Source organism: Leptosomus discolor, chromosome 2 (genome assembly GCF_034619465.1).
Source record: "Leptosomus discolor isolate bLepDis1 chromosome 2, bLepDis1.hap2, whole genome shotgun sequence".
Taxonomy (NCBI): Eukaryota; Metazoa; Chordata; class Aves; order Leptosomiformes; family Leptosomidae; genus Leptosomus; species Leptosomus discolor.
In genome coordinates this window covers 101,406,344-101,425,726 of record NC_141392.1, presented here as the reverse complement: position 1 = coordinate 101,425,726, position 19,383 = coordinate 101,406,344, and the positions used below count along the sequence as shown (strand labels likewise).

The 19,383-nt window shown below is 39.8% G+C and overlaps 1 protein-coding gene across 1 annotated transcript in view; it reads left to right on the top strand.

Moving 5' to 3' along the window:
• Nucleotides 1-19,141, top strand: part of AGPAT5 (1-acylglycerol-3-phosphate O-acyltransferase 5) — a 58,275-nt gene extending 39,134 nt beyond the window's left edge. The window contains exons 6-8 of the mRNA XM_086461526.1: nt 427-588; nt 14,629-14,752; nt 16,397-19,141. Coding sequence (XP_086317652.1) covers nt 427-588; nt 14,629-14,752; nt 16,397-16,622 — 512 coding nt within the window. The 3' untranslated portion in view covers nt 16,623-19,141. The remainder of the gene's footprint in view (nt 1-426; nt 589-14,628; nt 14,753-16,396) is intronic.
• The last annotated feature ends 242 nt before the right edge of the window (nt 19,142-19,383 follow it).

The window sequence follows — 19,383 nt, the reverse complement described above, 5'->3', positions numbered from 1 at the left end:
CTTAAAACTATCTGTGCTTACGCCTCACCTACCAAATCTGTTTCTGATACAGAATTTCAGGAGGCGATGCCCTGTGCATTTAGTATTTCTCAGTTAATTCGCTCTTTTTTTTTTTTTGTTGGACTTAAGAGAAGTGCTATTTCATCACATATGAGCCACACTAAAACCATCACTGCTTCTAGAGCAGGAGCTGTGAAAAGGACTCTTTTGTTGAGCAGCTTTTTTGTCATTGATATCCTTTAGAATGTCTGTTTCATTTTCTACGTGAGTTCAGTAGAGCTCACTTGCTCTCCACTGAGAATTGAGATTAAAAATAAACCTTTTGTGATTTTGTTTGGGGGTGCTGAAGTTCCTTGGCATGATGTTCCTTTTGTGAATGTAGTCCAGTTTGTTTTCAAACACTGTAATTGTTATTTCGCCCCCCAGGACTCGCTATATTAAAGCATGTGCTAACGCCACGCGTGAAGGCAACTCATGTAGCCATTGACACAATGAAAGACTATCTGGATGCAGTGTATGATGTGACCGTAGCTTATGAAGGTACTGTGGACCACAAAGGGCAAAGAAAACTGGCACCATCTATGACAGGTGAGTTGATGTATACTAGACATGCTACGGCCATATGCTTGTTAATATACAGAACCAACTTTGGGTGCTTTGTCATGCTCTGAAGATAATCTCCACGGTGCTTCAGCCATCTTGCCACACCTTGGTAGGGCATCAGTCATCGGTGCCTAGGCTTTACAATAGTTACCTGTGACATTCCTGCCCTCCCCTTCCCTATTCCACACAGAGAATATTTCTGTAGCCAAATTCTGCACACAAGTGCTCTTTGGAGGCTGTAGTGCACACTTGGGGCCATAGGCAGGTGCCATTTACCTTCATGTTTCTTCTAGCACTCGGATTTGTCATCATCATAAATTCTCTTTTCTCTTTCCCTCTGCTGAGCTGCATACATGTACATGTGATCTAATTGCTGAAATGCACATATTTTAAATGGAAAATGTGTACTAGTATTTTATTGGCAATTTTTCAAATTGCTACACATACCCAGTAACCTTACAAACACTCAACAGCAGTTTAAACACATGGGCTTCACTTGCGGTAGTATTTCAAACTACCTACAGCACAGTATTTCTACAGAGAATGCTGTAGAAAGTATCTCTGCAGAGAATGGGGTAAATTAGTTGTATGTTCCTGAAGTAATCTAACCAGAAAATAAGATCTGGGGTTTCTGTTGGAGGAAAACTCTGGGACAGAGAGCTTCAGGGTTTGCTGTTGTATGATTATGCTGTGTGGTGGATTGATGATTTTTTTAATTTTATTTTATTAAATAATTCATTTACTGGCACTGTCACTGGGAGACCATACGTCATCTTTCTTTCCAGTTGTAGTTGATGTGTTACTTGGCCACATCTGTGCACAACTGCCTGTTGCTTGTTGTCTCAAAGTGGTGCTTTTGAGTCTTTCACACTGCTGATACCAAGTGGAAAAAAAAGCCACAAGAGTTCTGCAGAGCTGTTCCGACTTTTGGGCCAGGGATCTGTTTTGGCTGAGGGACCTGCAGGGAGCTTCTTAGCTAACTCCCTGTTCCTCAGCTGGCCCAGTGTTGGTGGGACTTGTTCCTTCTGCTAAAAATAGTTTGTAGTGTGGCTGTTCCCATGTCACTTCCTTAGCAGGTGTAACTCCTTGAGGTGGTGTGAAGTTCACATGAACTCCTTCCAGGTGGTAGTTGCTTAGAAGTTCTGGAGTTGTCTATTTTTACATTTTCATGTTGTTTAAAACTCTTCTGGATAGCTGAGCAACAAAACTGTTAACACTGTGTATTAACTCAACACTTGTGTTGTATAGTAAGGTCTTAGGATAGTTTTATTTTATGTAAATTTTGTTCCCAACAGACACTTTTTTATGGCTAAATATCAAAATTGCTTTTTAGGATTTAACATTTTTATTTATAATTTTCTTTTGAACTTGATTTTACAGATTGTATTATTTAAAAGTTTTAAATTTTTTTTTTTAATACCTTATGACCTTCTTACAGGCTCCTTTGAAGACTGGGCAGCCTCCCTCTTGTCCTGTCACCCAACCCTTTTCAAGGCCCCCTTCAAAACAAATACAATTGTTTCCCCTTCCCTGCAGCGTATCTTGTTTCGTGACTTAATTATTAGGCAGTTTCCACCATTCTCATGCTGGACATCTTGCTGCCTGATGGTTAATTAAACTATTAAAATGTCATTACCTAATGATAAGATGGCAAACGTTCAAATTCCTTGTAAGACCTCTTCACCTATTGAACCTTCCACATTGCATGAAGCGTGATATGATTACGGGAAGGGACCCAACAAACTGAATTTCCCTGTTGGCTGTTTCCATTGTCAAGTGGTAATCGGATGGTTTGGGGTGGCTACTCCACATCCAGCCTTTTGGGGCCTCCACAGCAGGCAGTCCAGGTGTATCTTTCAGCCACCCTTAACTGTCAGGGCTTGGGTAAGAATAAAGGCAGTAACACAGAATGAAGTGCAACCAACCAGTTGTTAACCCGTTGCAGAGTAGATAAATGAAATATCCATCCAGGGCATTCCACGCTATTGTGGCAGTCACATGTATTCCCTATAATATAAATTATGTAGATTAAGGACACTTACAAATTACAGTGTGGAACATAGTTGTCATTCTTTTAGGCCCTCCAGACATAAAGTGGAAGAAAAGCAATTTCTGTTCTAAGAGGTCAAGATCATTTCACTATTTGTTATGCAGAAGTCCAACAACTGATCTGTTCAGGAATATAATATAACAAGAATTGAGTTACGTGTTGTTAGGCATTTGAGATTTTTTAGCCTTATTGCTCTTTTAGAGTACTAAAATGTCATTTTCATGTGTGCATGTCATACGAACTTCTCATATTTGTGTCAGTGCTGAATGAGAATTCTGTTTTTCATTCTCATCGGAATAAAATGGCAGTGCAATCCTGGTAATTTTTAAAAGATAAGGTTGACATGTCTTTTTAAATCTAGCAACTCTGATTGAAATTTATTGCATGGAAAACAAACTTATGATAAACACAACTTTACTTGAGGACTGTATTTCTCATAGTAGGACATTTCCCATGTGAATGAAATCTGAATTCCACACAGATATAATGTGTTCCTTGAAATGCATTTTACTTTCAGTTCTATAAATCTCAATTCTTCAGAAGAGCCTGTGCCACTTACATACTTGCCCAGGGATATGGTCAGCTCGTGGCTGCTGTCTCCAGTAGTAAACAGAGCAGGTTAAAAGGAACATTTCAGTGACTGAGTAGTAATACCACACATTTATCTGAGAAACTGTGTTAGTAAACTGTAAATAGGAAAAAAAATTCTGAAGAAAAAATGAATCTCATTTTAAATTTTGTAATACGGAACTCTTCGTGTAAATAGACTTTCTTAGCAAAATTAGATATTTTTTTTTCAGTCCAGCGAGCTTAAATATAATAACGTTGACTTGTTCAACAGAAAAAAAAAAACATAGTATACTAGCAACTGGAAGATAGACATTCACCATCCTTTCTGCATTAGTGCTTTGAGAAGAACAGTGAATGCCAGGCATACCTAATAACATGATACCTTTTGAGATCAGGCAAATCGTTGTAGTATATCCTTTCAAATGTGTTGAACTGTTTGTTGCTATTTATGCATTTTAACGTTTCGTTGGCACTTGCCAGCTGCAAGTTGTTTGTTTTAGAAGACATCAAATTCGAATAGTCTTAGACAGGGACTAAGATTAGATTAGCTTTAGATGAGGATGTTGCTTTCTGCTGTTGCTTCACATCCATTGCAATGGATGCAATAAATAGCATTTATTAATTATTCATTCCTTTTCATTCCAACAAGTTTGGATCTTGGTATGTTTCCAGTAGAAGCTTGTCCTGGACATCGCAGCCTTTCCAAAGAATAGCAATTTCCCGCAGACCTCTCCCCTCTCACTACTGGAGATGGTTTGTCCAGATCATTAATGACAGAATGTGATGGTCCTACTTAGGGAGGACCGTGCTGCTAGGCAGTGTTTATTTGTGGTCATTAGAATAAGATGCAAATAATCAATCTGGGCACTGTGGCACAGCTGAAGTGCATCTCAGGACTGAATTCTCGAAGAACTGTTTAGAAGGGAAAAAGAGAGGGAGAAACTCTTGTGCTGGATTTGTTGATACTGTTTTACTACAATGTCATTAGGTAAAAAGTAGAAGTAAGCTTGGGAAGAGAGAATGAGAACCTGGTTTTCCCACTTCTGAATTAATGACCTAAGTGTTCACATCCAGTCTTGCCTGGTGTTAAGGGGCAGGTCTCATGGGATGTGGGAACTGTTGTCATTCTTGCACCTGAAAGAGCATTATGTACACATCTACATCTTTATTATTCTGCCTGAAGGCTTTAACATAACCAGATGGTATTTATCTGGCCATTGTAGATGAAAGAGTGTGTGAAATAGCAGCATGTGACAATGATAAACACTGAATAAAAATAGTAAGTACATGTAGACTGTCTTAAAGAAGTCAGAGGAATTCCTGAGAATTACTGACTCTGCTGTATATCAGCTCCAGAACAAACACTTCAAAAGCCTGTGTATGTGTGCATTTCTGAAAATCCGTACATCACTTTGATCGGTATAATTTGAGGAGGTCAGACTGGCCTACCTTCCCTAGGGGAAATTACACTTTTCCAAATGCTTGCACTTTTGTTAGGATCCAATTAGACAGTGAAGTAGAGGACAATAGAAAAGAATCTGGAGCAATAGAAACCCGTCTTTGTCTGGACTGTGGCCCAAATTTGATCACATCCGTTGTCTTTCAAGGTCCAAAGAATGATAACAAGCACATGGTTATATATGTTGAAAGAATTAAAAAACTAAATTAATAAACTGATAAACAGTAACAGGAATGTGAAACAGTCCAAAGTAAGATTTATAGTGATGAAATGACTAATAATCTGTCCAGATCTCAGCTAGCTGTCACGTTCTTACTGCATGAAAGAATATTGAAAAGTAAATGGCAATTATTTTAGAGCAACTGAAAAAAGGATGTAGATCAGAACTGAGGCTGGACATCAGCATTGGTGAAATTTGCATGAAGTGTAGGATGGCGTTTTAACATGTGTAGTAAACCTCACATCAGTAACTTGTCGTTCTGCATCTGTTCAAGCAAATTTTAAGTAACTACCTTTCATATTTCACAACATAAGATTTTTACATTGGAATATTTGGAGGAACTTGGATAACAACACTAGTTGGCAACATAGTTCTGTAATATTCTATCATACATTTTTCCTTTAAAGGAAAACCCTGGGTTTATTTTGTGTAAAATATTAAAGTAGAACTTTTCTAATAACATGACTTCACCAGGTACCACAAAGTAAGTAAACTATCATTCGGTTTTAAACTGAATGTGTTTTCACTTGTTCTCTGTAGGACTAGATCTGTCATTTTAGAACCCCTGTAATTTCCTATTAAAAGTAGTCTGAGTAACATAAAAGCTTATCTGTTAGCTTGTGGATGACTTATTTGAAATTGCACTTCGAACACCGATGTGGACATGTGCATCAATATTCTGCAGATAAGGACGGTCTGGGTAAATGAGAAGTATTTTGATACTTTAATGATTAAACATTTATTTCTGCTCAAAAATAACAACATTTCACTGAGGAGCAGCATCAGTTTATGGGAATGTATGCATGTAGTTCTTCACAGGACTCCAAAAAATTGGAGAAAATGGAGGTCAGTCTGAGCACGAGTAGCACCTCTTCTGCTTTAACTGTCTCAAAACAAGGACATAAAGATTACTGAATGTGGAATCCCTGTAGCCCTGTTTCTTGTCTCCACCAGCCACCAAATTTGGATGCCTAAGGAGGAGCATAAGAATAAGACAAGCGTAAATGATTCTTTCTTTTCCCAAATCACAAACACTTGTGGGTGCTGTGTCTGTGTGTTATAACATCCACTCGATGGGGGTCATAAAGCCCTTCAGCATCCCTTTGAGCCCAGAGTGTATAAACTAGGACCTTGTGTATCTCGGTTGTTCTCAAGCAGCTCCTGCTGAAGGTAGGTATCTGTAGCTTCCCATTGGGAATTTGTGGTCAGAAAGCACGTGGTCATCAGAAAACCTCTGCTACGCAAAGAGGATTTTGAAAGCATTTACACTGGAGATTCACAAAATTACCCTGCGCCCTGGGCTTCATGCACATGTGAGAGGAAGGATTCGGCTCCCCAGGCAGCATTTGTGTACAACAGCTCAAGGAACTCCTGATCTTTAAGCAAAAGTGTATCTAAGCCCTGAGGATAACAAAAACAACTCTAATTTCTTCACACTGTTGGGTTTGGCCAGAAACAGGTTGCTGCTTTGAGAGCCTGTGGGGTTGGGTTTTTTTGCTTGCTTTGTGCATCAGAGTCATTTTCTTCTACTCTGTGTGTTGTTACTGTTCTCTGTTTATCAAAACAGACTGGCTGAAAGAAAGGCAAACACATCAATACTAGCAGCACTGGCCTAGTTCCTAAAGATCCTGTTTATTTGCTAGAGAGTACATTGTTTTGAACTGGTCCAGTCCTTGTACATTTTCTTGCCTCTTTTTTTTTTTAATTCCGTAGTTCAACTTTCTTTTTTTTTCCACTACTGAAACTTCAAAAATGTTCCAAGGAAGACACAGGTATCTCCTAAATTTGCTCCTTTTCAGATACCAGTGGTGGGATACCCGTTAGATGTAGTCCACAGACCTAACCTGATCAGGTTCTGTTGCTGGCAGCCTGTGGATCAAAACTGTTGTGCTTCTGTAGGAAACCTCCTGCTAGCTTGGCCAATATACAGTATTAACAAATTGTTATAGAGCAGTACAAAGGCTATAGTGCATCTGTTAGAATAACAGATTAAAGGCACTCGAAGATTGTTTTGGTGAACTACAACGTGCAAATACTATGGGTCTTCATCAAATACCATCTTGTTTTCAGCAAGACAGCTTTCAATGACACTCCATTGCTCTCAGTGCTAATACCAGTGTAGAAAACTCTATGTACCATTTTCTAATAATTATGTACCGTTTTCTAATAATTATATACTGTTTTCTAATAATAATTTTTAAAGATTCTTTAGATCTGGGCATCTTCAGGACGGTACAAAAATGTGATTATTTACTCTTGAATTTACAGGATTTGTTTCTTACATGCTATCTTCAGGGCTTCTTTATTTTTTTTTTTAAGCTGTCATAGCCTTCCCTCTGCTTCCCTTCTCCAAATTGAAAATTCAGCCCTTTTAATCTCTCCTTATTTGTAATGCAGGTGCTTTTTCTCCTTAAATGTTTTAGTCAGCCTTTTCTGTGGCCTGCTTGGAGTCCACTACGTCCTCCTTCAGATAACAGAGACCAGAACTGCACATGGTATTTAAAATGGGGGTTCACAATCTTTTTATGTATCTGCAAAGTGACTCATGTGTCTTGTTCTCAGTGTCCTTGCTGATGCTGCCCAGTGTTTGGGGGGACTTGGGGCTGCTGCTGCACAATTGAGAGGATGGTTTCACAGAAGGGTCAATGACTCCAACTCCAAGTTAAGCATCATATAATCAATCAGTGTTTCCATTATTTTTCCCCATGTTTGTTTACACTGAAGCTCAGCTGCCAGATTTTCACCCTGTTTGCTCAGCTTTGAGGTCCTTTTGGAGTATAGCCAGTGTTTGGCTACCCAAAAGAGCTTACGATCTTCTGAAAAAGATACGAAAAACTGGAGGGTTCACTGTTTGCTCCCTTCTTCAGCTCATTGGTCATGACACAGAATAAAACCAGCCCTGGTGTTGATCCCTGGAGGACCCAAATTGCTGGGTCTTTTCCATCCTGAAAAGTGATCATTAAGTCCCTCCATTTGCTTCCTCTCCTTTAAGCGGCTTTCGGTCTATAAAACATCATTTCCTCTAATCCCATGGCAGCTTAATTTCTTTAATAGCCTTCAGTGTGGAATCTTGTCAGAAGCTTTGTGAAAATTCAAATATATCATGTCCAGTGAATCCCCTTTATCCGCCTGCTCCTTGACACTGTTGTAGAAATCAAGCGAATTGGTGAGACAGGATTTCCCTTTACAGAATCCACGCCAGCTCTTTTCCAACAGACTGTGATTATCTCTGTGCTTAGTGATCTTAATATAGACCCTGCTATCTTACCCAGGGATGTAAGACTCTTTGGTTTGTATTTCCCAGCATCAGCTCTAAAGCCCTCATTTGTAGAAGGGAAACTCCCCATTTTTCTGGCACAATGGCTGTTTGTGATGATAGGTTACACATCTTTGTTTTTAAATTCCACATTTGAGAGCTTTTGGATGAATGCTGTCTGGTCTTGGTGACTTCCTGACATCTAACTTGTTTATTTAGTCTAATACTTTCTGTCTGTTTACTTATTGATCTAGTTCCTTTGAGCAATCTGGTACAAAGAATGCAAGGGGTGTAGGAATTATTTTCCACAAGAAAGAATAATGCAAACAAATATTTGAGCTTCTCTTGCAAGGGCTTATACTTTATCATGAGTGCTGCTCTTCACACCTTTGCCATCCAGCAGTCCCACCAATGCCTTCGCTGGCTTACTGCTTTTAATATTTTCCAAAAAGTTAAAATTGTTGAGAGTATCCTTTGTGTTTTTCAAGTTCTTTTTAGTCCTCTTAATTTTATGTTTGTATTTGGCATGAGTGGTTTTGTGGCTTTTCCTTATTTGGACAATCTTTCCATTCCTCAGAGAAGAAGGTAGGAATATAGTGGTAGCCTCCTTAATTTTCCCACACAGGTGGCTTTTCAGACCCACACAGACTTTTGCAGTGTTATCCATCTTTTATGTGGGTTTCTAATACAAGGGTTTTTTTGGGTTTGGTATTTAGGTTGGGTTTTTTTTTTGTTAACAGCCTCTGGGCTGCCTTGTTTTGGACTTTTTCTTTTAGGGTGTTTTTACACTTTGCCCCCCCCCCCCCCATTATATAGTTCGTTTATTCTGCATTTATGTGCTGGATTCATTAACACTCTTTCTCTACAGTGCTGAATTAATTGTATTGTGGTTGCAGAGCTCTTCTCACTAACACTGTGTGACCACATCAGGAATGGCATCTTTTCTTTTCTTGTGGGTTTTCCTACTAGTTGTTCTAGGAAACAATCTCTCTTTTCTTCTCTGGTGTTTTTGGGTGTTTGGTTGGTTTGGGTTTCTTTGGGTTTTTTTTCCCCCTTTACATGTCATCCTGATGAAGCATCGATGCAGCTTGATAAAGGTATCTGGAATCTCACACTCCTGCTATCAGTCCTGAACTTGCAGCTCTCAGTCTGGCTTCACAGTTTGTGGTCACTGTTACCAAACTTATCAGGAAGTCATTTAATGTGTCTTTCTAATATATATTTTATTATTAGAGCCTGGGATTTCCATCCACGAGGATTTCATTGTGCTTCTCTCTCCTTACTGTGTAAAGCTATGATACTTTATATAATCCTCCACGCACACTGCCATTCCCTCACTTGTACAACCTGTTCTGTCGTTCCCATAAACCTGGTAGCCTGGTAACACGGCATGCTCCTTCAGGGCCACCAGGATACCTGCCTTACAGGGGTAGTCTCTTGGTGCCAGTAATTCTTGTTCTCCTGTGTTCATGTTGAGGCTCCTCATGTTGGTACGGAGGCATTTCTGAGTTTTGCCCTCACATTGAATTTTAGCCCCATCCACCTCATCCATCTGAATAGGTTGCTTTTGCTGACCTTCAGCTTTCCCTGATTGGCAGTTGAAATGCTCTCTCAACTTTTTCAGTTTCCATTGCCAGCATGCTGGCTTGATAATGATTCAGGTGCATCCCATTTCTCCTCTCCAAAGGTCCCCCAGCTCCTAAGGTGCTTATTCCCCACGCTGTGCTCCCCGTGCACGCGTGGAGGCTCTGATCTCTGTGTGCATCTCGGGCCTTGCGCAGGGGATTGGCAGTATTTCTGACAGCGCCTGTTCCTCAGGTCCCGGGCTTGTCTCCTGGCTGGAAGCTTCAGTCTGCACATCCCCTCCGTGCTCCCCTACATCAGCAGTACCAGCAGGTACTGGCCCTGCCCGCTCCTCCACTGCTCCCCACGTTAACCCATCTGAACAACCTTCGCTGTTCCCTGGATGTTTCCTTTCCCGTCTAGCACTGCTTTGCTGTACCACTGCCTTACTTTGTTAGAGCAAGCTGTGAAATAGTTGCCTGTCAGCTCAGCTTGAGGTGATGGAAAGCGCGAAGCCAAGAAACAGCACAGCACTTAAATTTAGGTTTGTTTTGCCAATCGATTGTTAATTTGGTGTGTGAAGCAAATGAAAGTGAAGAGTTGGGATCTCTTTCTTTGAGGAGGAGGGAGATAGTTTACAAACTGCTTTGGTAGCTGAACACTGAAGTACAGACTAGTGAGAATTTAAAAAGTGGAGAAACCATCCACAGTAGAGAGGAATGTCTTTGCTAGCATGGTTTTGCCTGTAAAACTATACGCACCACAACACGTACTGTTCTGTTGCTGAAGAGACGTATTCATCCACATTTGAAATACTTAGTTACATAGAACAAATACACATTATTCAGATTTCAGTTTCCTGTGATATCACTTTCAATTTATCACAAACATGACTGCAGTCTGTTAAAACAGCAGAGAATTCGGGGCACTTTAAGTGGACACTTGAGTTTGTCCTTTCTTAATTTTGAAGGACTTTGGCAATAATTACATTGCAGTAAAAGAGCCAATGTAGGAGGTTGAAATCTGAGCTACTTTATTGCTGTTGTATTTAAAGTGCGTATAAAAATAGACTTCATTAGTAATTGAAAACTGGAATATCTGTTTTAAGTGTAACGCCAGAAGTGTAAGGCCAGAACTTTCTTAAGGGGCAAGGCAATAATTTGGAGTGGTGCAATGAACTTCCATGGTAGCATTAAGGGGAAGGTGGTCTGAGGCCATTTGCATGTTCCTTCTCAGTTACAGGTATGTCTGTGCTTTGGAGCTTCTCTCCTTCCCTCACTTTCCCTGATAATGCTGATAATTCAGAACAGAATTAATTGGCTTTTGAAGGTGAGGAGTTGAAAGTGGAAGCCTTAGAGAGCAAAACACCCTTCCAAAACATTCATTTGCAATTAAAAACTCTGTGGATCCAATTCCTTGCTTGTAGGCTATTGCATCCTGTTCATTAATCCTCATTCTACACAGAATCCTTCAGTCCTGTGTTACTGTAACCCTGTGCCGCAGCAGGAGGGCCACAGTGTCACAATTTAAGAAGAAAAAAATGCTCAGTCCACCTTATTTTCAGTTCCTTCCTTCTGCTGTGGTTGGTCACTAGAAGTGTTATAAACATTCTGCTCTTTTATCTGTTATTTAGCCAGATAGACAGTTCTATTAGGAAATTATCTCCCACACAAAAGTCGGTCCACTTGGCTCCCATACAAGTTGCTAATGTTCATTTAACCCAAATCATATTCAGTTCTTGATTGACTAATGCTGTCCCCAATATAATGTTTGATTATAGTGCATGATTTGCACTTAGGTTTTGTCTTTTGAACAGAAGTTCAGGTTTGTTTGTTCCTGCTGTTAATTACAACAAATTCTGGCAAGTTTAGGGATCTGAAAAGCCTGTCAGATGTTGGCCTTAAGGGGTAGTGTCCCTGAAGTTGGATGTAATTTGCACATAATAAATGGCTTCAAGAAGATTTTGTTTCTCAGCTTAATTACATAAGTCTTTTGGGAGTTAAGCTAATGTGAAATTAAGGGTCATGGGACCACCACAAACCTTTAGAGGTTGTGGTTATAAAATCCAGCTGTTTCTTCTCAAAAACAACCTCTCAATATATTGTTCTTATCCACTAGTGTTCTTGTGTGATTGCAGTGATGTTGTGCATCTGAAAAAAAAAAAAAAAAAAAAAGGATTAGTTGCATTAAACCCTGACGTGAATTGCAGAATTAAAGACTAGTCAGATTCCCTGACTAGCTTGATCATGTGCATTACAATGTCATCTGCAGATGTCCTGGATGCCCAGGCTTTGGATAAAATGGCCTGGAATCAGTGGGTGGGAATTGTGATCTTTTCTAGGGGAGCACCTGAGCTGCACATCACATGGCCTTTGGTGAGGCTGTACTAAGTCTCAGACTGCAAGGGGCAGGAAGGCTGTGGAGATACGAGCATTAGGATTTACAAAGGCGGGAAATTAAGACAAAGTTTTAGGATCTTCACATATGGGGCCTGAATTTAGACTGGTTGAAGAAGACCGGTGTGGGAAGTAGCAAGAAACAACTTGCACTGGAACTTGGGCATAAGGTAGAAAAGCAGCAGCAACACCTAGATATTTGTGGAGGGTCTTTTGGTTTCTAAGCGGATTTGTAGAGTTGCTACATTTCAGCTTTGGTGGGGGAAGGTGTTTCTTTTGAAATACTTACGTCTTATTCCTGTTTTGTTAACTAGTGCTTATTGTTGATAATGTACTCTGTTGCTGTCTTTAAATGACCAAATATCAATATTTTTAAAAGTAGCATAACATTATATATGTATTAGAATTTTGCTTGGTTTATAATTTTCCTTAATAATTTATAACGGAGACTATGAATAACATCAGAAAGAGTTGTTTGTTCCTATACAGAACCACCTGTGTGCTATGAAGCAAAAGAAACCTACGCTGTACAATGCACAGACTGTTTGAAATATCTTTTAAAGCTAGATCTTCAGCCCTAGCTGAATATGCATAGCATAGATGCTTTTTACAGGAGTTGAGTACAAAAAAGACTGTATCATCTGGCTTCCAGGCATTTGTTTCCTAGAGTTTTGCATATTTTTAGACTGTTAATGCCGCTCAAAAAGAGGATTTGTACATCAGTGAACATTATAAGCATTTAAGACATGGATAATATGTCTGTCATTGTAAAATGTTAATAGTGTGCTTTTAGGTGGTCATATAGTGAATGACCTTCGTACAGTGGCCTGGATAGTGTCCTCAGAGAAACAGACCTGGAAAATCTTTTCTTCCCATTAAAAGCAAGAGGAAAAACCTGCTTTCAGATACCTGAACACTGATTTCTTTGTGGTTAGTAAAAGCATTGCACATAAAAACCTGAAGACAACGTCTATACGTACCATCACTCTGGACTTGCCTGCCATTTAATAGCTGTAGCTAGGAGACAGTTTTACCAGAAAGTTTTAAGCAACAGTTGTGTTTGCTGCCCCATGGCCAGGAGCTGGGTTTGTTTCTGGATGGAGCCCTCGGCCATTTCTTCAGTTGATGATGTGTGGGCCGTGTAGCTCCCTTTACGCTACCGTGCGGTTCGGTGAAGGGCCGTCTTTGCCTGAGGACTAGATAAAGCTGCACCCAGCACCTTGGAAATTTCTGCATCAAAATGCTGCAAGACTTTACTGATCTCGTTGTCTCTTCTCCTTCCCTCCCCCTCTGCAAGCACACAAACACATTTGCATGAGCAGGCTTTTAAGATGCCTTAGGGCAATTGCTAGTTTATGGTAAGGATTGCTTTTATAGCAAAGTCCCTAAAAATCAATAATCCTGTAAAGAAGGAAAACAAATTGGAGGATATCTGCTTTGGGAAACAATAATAAAGTTGTACATGCAGTAACAATTATTTTGGACAGTCATTCCTCAAGATACCCCTAATAGTTATGGGGCGAAGTCTTCTGTACATCTCCGCTGCTGTCCAAAAAATGTCAACAACCTAAAGGGACCGCCCAGTCTGTTACATTTGTTGCCTGTCTGTGTTGTAGGAAGGCAGCTCTGGTCCCTTTTCAAAATATGAAGATTGTCCAAATTTCTAAGGACTTCCATCCTCACATCGTGCATATCTCTACAGGGTTACTACGGTTACTGCAATACCCCTTGCCACTGATAAATGCAAATGATTACTAATACATAGATACCGGTGGGCTTTTCATCCCATGTGCAGTATTTTTGCCACTTGTTAGTTGCAAGAAATCCCACAAGGCTGTTTGAGTAATGGAGTTCTGTGTGTAATTAACGCTTGCTTGCTAAATTTTTCTAGGGACAAATAGAGGAAATGGGGAAGGAGGGTTGCAGTAGGTTTGTCTCAAGCTTTGTAAGACGGAAGAAAAATTAAGGGATGCAAAACGAAAAGCAGGATTTTGTTCTGAGTCTTTTGCCCTGTTACACTTTTTAATTATAGGTTATTACTTAAACTGAAGCCCACTTCCTCCTGGAGGTACTTTGAGAGATCACTGTAATTCTGATTTGTCATCCAGCAGCAAAAAGGACAAGCAAAGAGGATTACAAACTTTAATCAAAACTGCAGGCTGGATAACTTGATGACATCAAAGTTAACTGCATCCCTGCACTACAGAACGAGTAGATTGCTGCTGAGGTAGAAGTGTAACATTTTCAATCACAGCATTTTACAGTTAGCAGGGTGCATTTTAGAACAGTTTTTCCATGCTGCACGTGATGGAAATGGGCCACCATTTCAAAAGTGTGTAGGCCAGATGGCTTCTAAGTGAAGTGCCCAGGATCAAACATAAAGACGGGAGGCTTTCGAGCAGTTAGGCTTCCAAGGCGCTTAACAGCTACAAGGTCAGATTTTCAGTGTGTTTTAGACAAATGCCCTACAGTGGTTTGTAACTCAGTCCTGTTGTTTTGCTCTCTTTGTAGAGTTTCTTTGCAAGGAATGCCCAAGAGTTCATATTTTCATTGATCGAATTGAACTGAAGGACATTCCAGAAGAGCAGATGTATATGAGAAGGTGGCTTCATGAACGTTTTGAAATAAAGGATAAGTGAGTAGCAATATGCAGAACTTTGTTTGAAGAGGTGGTGTTGGTGCTCCTGTGCATGCTTTGTATAATAACCTTGTGGTTAAACCTTTTTCTCAGGAGGCTGGGATTCCTGAGTTTTAGACCTGCTTTAGACTGAAGTGCTGTGAGTCTGTGTTCCAAGCAAGACTCACGTTCGTCTGAATACTCTCCATGTATCTTCTCATAGCCGAGTCATGCACAGCCGGGAATGTAAGATGCCTGCAGCAGGCAAGCAAGCAAAAAGCAGTTTGATTCTGGCCTCGTAACCAGTGTTAGGTTAGAGTTAGAAAGGGGCAGGCCTTTATCTAACCTCTTCTGCCAAAATTGTTTATGCATCTTCCATCAGACAGCTGTGGGATAAAACCACAAGTAACCTGAGACCCTGCCTTCACTGGGGAAATTGGGTGAAGTGGAAGTTGTGTCTGTCCATCTTTGAATCGTGGCAGAACTAAAGCGCCTGGCTCCCTCCAGCACCTCCAGATAAGGTCACTAGGGGGCGTTTGCCAGAGATCCTGGAGAGCCTTGTGCTCTGGAAGGACTTTGTGCCTAAATGTGGGATTTAGGTATTGTTTGAGAGATGATGGTTTAATTTGCCACGTCTGAAGTCCAGCTTAAGGGAGCCGGATCTCTTTACTTTCTAAATCCTTGAATGCATTGTGTGGGAGAGAAATTTCTCTGCTTCTTCAGGTATGTTCTGCTTTAAAATTGTTCTGCCAGTCTCACACTCCATAGAAGTAAAAAACAAATTAATTTGTCCCGTGATCTTTGAATCCATCTAAAAGTTAACATGACTGTCTGTAAACATGGCACTGTTATTAAAGTCTCTTTAAAGTTTAGGATCATTAAGTAATTTTTCTTTTCTTCACCTTTGAGAGGAAGAAAGTCTGAATTTCATTTTATAGACAAAGAACTGATACATAAAATAAAAGGCTGTCCAGTGTCCCCTAAGTAGTCTTCTGGTGAAGGCCAGCAAAACTGAACCCCGATGATCTATGTGTCACTGTAGACTCCTGTGGACTGGAACATCTTTCCTGTGACCAAAGGCATCTGTCAGGCGAATTTAGAGATGCTTAAAACAAAACCCCAGAATTTTCAAGTCCATTTAATACTGGTTTTCAAAAATAGGAGGAGAAATTATACTACTAAACCAGCAGTGTAGCATTTTACTCTTGCACATTGGGCTTTCAAAATATTTAGTGTCTCATGAGCCCTCGTTATTTATTAGTTTATTTGATGAAGATACTATTTCTCCCTCCTTTGGTGTTCAGTGATTAACTGTGTGATATTTTGTCCAACGGTGTTGCCCAGTACTGTGGGATTATCTGCCAAATGCTGAATGAAAAGGATTCTTTTCAACTTTTATATTCAATGTTAAAATTGGTCCCCAAGGAAAATCTGCTCTTACGGCTTACAAGGGTTCAGGCGGAGTACTCGGTGTTACTTTGAATGCATCGTGTTCTTAAGGCATACTGATTGTTTCAACTTGTGACAGACGAGCTGGTACATATTGTTGAAATAATTTGTTAAATAATGTGTGATTAGAAGTAGGCATTGGATGAAAGTAAGTTGCTTAAAACTATTTAGGCTAATGTATAACTTCTACCATCTCCTTTTGTCTGCTTGTAGGTTACTAATAGAGTTTTACGATGCGAAGGATTCCAAAAGAAGAAATAAGTTCCCTGGGAAAAGCGTTCATTCCAAGCTAAGCCTCAAGAAAACTTTGCCATCTTTGCTGTTTTTAGGTGGCCTGACTGCTAGTATGCTTCTGACAGAATCTGGAAGGAAACTTTATGTAAAAACATGGATATATGGGACTTTAATTGGCTGCCTGTGGGTTAGCATTAAACCGTAAGCAGATGATAGTCTCCAATCAGTGAAATGTGCAGTCTTTTCTTGCACATTGCACCAAACTTTTTCCTGACTTTATAGTAAGTGTAAATAAAAGCCTTATTGATCGAACATTGGAAATAATAGAATTTGTGACTTAAGCCTCTGTGTGGTTGGTCTGGGGAAAATAAATGTAGATTTTTCCAATTTGCTACTGATTTTTGCTGGAATAATGACAGATAAACTGAGTCATAGGATAAATTGCTTTCCCCATGAACTAACATCCATCTTTATCTGCAGATTCGATGAAGTATGAGTTATGCATAAGGGTGTCTTAAGTGGACCTGTGAATGTATTTACAGAGATTAATTTAGGGTATATATTTATTCTTCTGATATTCATGTTGAATTTTCGTTACTCTGTGGTGCATTGCAGCAGCTCAGTTGCGTCTATCCCAGCTATATCGCAACTAAAATCAAAACTTTTCTTTCTTTCCTTTTTAATTTTGCTTTTCAGTTTTAGCTAAATCCTGTATTCTTTAAAAGGGACTATGTAAGCTGGCAAATCATGAAATGTTACCTGAAGCAGAATAAAACGTTCCTGAGAACTACTGTTCATGGGGAAGAAGCTCTGTTTATCTAGTGCATGATTTTTTATTATATCACAGTATTAGCTGATTATTTTACATACACAAAACATTAAATTTTACTGAGCAAACGGCTTATTTCACGCACCCTGTATTTGTGCATAAAAGGAATGTATGCAGTATAATGAAATGTTAAGTTTTTGTTTCTGGCCTAACTAGACTGTAGCCTACCTTGTGTCTGCGTTGTCCCGAGCACCTCGAGAGTTTCAGCTGAGCTCACAGACCCTTCATGTGTACGTGTGCCATAAGCAGAAGTTTCCTGTTACCTCACAATTTTCTGGAAGCACTGAGAGCACTGGAAAAGGCTGCCCAGAGAGGTTGTGGAGTCTCCTGCCCTGGAGATATTCAAAACCCTCCTCCTGGACGCAGTCCTGTGCAACCTGCTCTGGGCAAACCTGCTCTGGCAGGGGGGTTGGACTGGATGATCTCCAGAGGTCCCTTCCGACCCCAACCGTTCTGTGATTCTGTGAAGCAAACTCTGCCGTTTGGGTAACACACAGAATTACTGTGACTTCAGGAGCGTAAGGGTACGGTAACGAGGAACCTTCAGATGTTCCTGCTAAATCCGAAGCATGTGCCTTTTCCTACTAGTCTGACTTAGCCTCATGTTTCATAATCTGGCCGTCGTCTCTGTGCTGTAGCATCACAGTCGATTCTCCAGTCATTCTAGGCGATGCAGACTGCAGCTGGATTGAAGGTACAGGGTTGATGTATACAATTTGCACGGTCGACTAATAGTGAAAGAAATGCGTATCCTATCAGTACTTCACCTGCTTGAAAATACACTTTGAATAGCAAAATCCACAAACCCTTACTGCCAGAAAGTCTGCGATTCCCATGGCTGGTATTTTTGTTGGGGAAATGCCATTTCCTGATACCAGGGGAATAGTCTATATGTACAGCGGTGGGGCAGGAAAGAGGATGTATTTTATCTTCTTCCATTAGGGAACTGGACTCCCTGTATCAAAATGAAAGAACTAGAGAATATTTTTATATCTCACTTGCAAGCTTTAAATGTGCATCTCTCTAGCTTCAGTACGATACGTCTTGCATTAGAGTCCATTGTGAGTTAAATGTCTCTTAAAGTTACAACTCAGTTTTTCAGATTCCACCATTGCCAGTTAATTGAAGATAGTGCTTTTCCTGTGTGGTGTATTTTTTTACAGAATTTTATAGAGTAATTACAGTTCCACCTTAAAATCATTCGGTACAACTTTCAGTTTGCAGTTCTGTGTCCTTCCATAATGGATTTTGTCACTGGAGTTATTTATATCGGTGATTGATTCAGGATATGTTGATGAACCATTTTAAAAACAATGACTGGGAACAATGTTGAAAAACAGTATTGTTATGAGGCTGCGAAACCAGAAAAAAAGAAGCCATTTTATGTAACAGCCAAATATGCTCACATGTAGTTCTTCCTATTCTCAGCTGACTGTTTCCAGTGGGTATAACCAGAAGGCAGCGGTCCTGTCTTAGTGTGACTTTTCAGTCATGGAATGAAATTTTACTCTGACATGACTAAATTTCTTTGTAACAGCAGAGAATAACATTTAATTATACATCAAAAAATAATGCAAACTGCTTAATTCATTTGTAGAAAAATAACTGCTATTTGGGAGAGCCTAATTACCACAAAATACTGGATCTCTCTTGCTGTTTAGGTACCAGGAATATAATTGTTACAGTACAACAAACAAACAGGATGTTTATTTTGAACCTTATTCTTTATGTTAATTATTTTTTTTTCTTGGCATTAATTTATAAAGTTTTGAAACTGTAATTTGCTGATGTGTTTGGCGTTGGGAGTATCACTTGCTATTTCTAAATATGCACTGATATTAACTTGAAATATTTCTTCATTAAAATAAGAAGAGCCAATGCTCATTCAACTTTTCTGTCCTGTCTGCTTGTTCAATTTTTTCTGCACTTTTATGTTTGTAACTTGGTTAATGGGAACTTCTTACAAAAAGGCTACGAGTGTGGTTTTAAGTCCTTGACAGAAGGATTTGTGTGAGTGGCAATCAAAGAAAAGAAAACAACTTGTCTGTTTTTTTCCGTGCAGCTAAAAAGTGTGTTAGAATCGATTTGTGCTTGTTCCAGCACAACACACCGCCAGGTCGGTCAGATTGCAACAGCT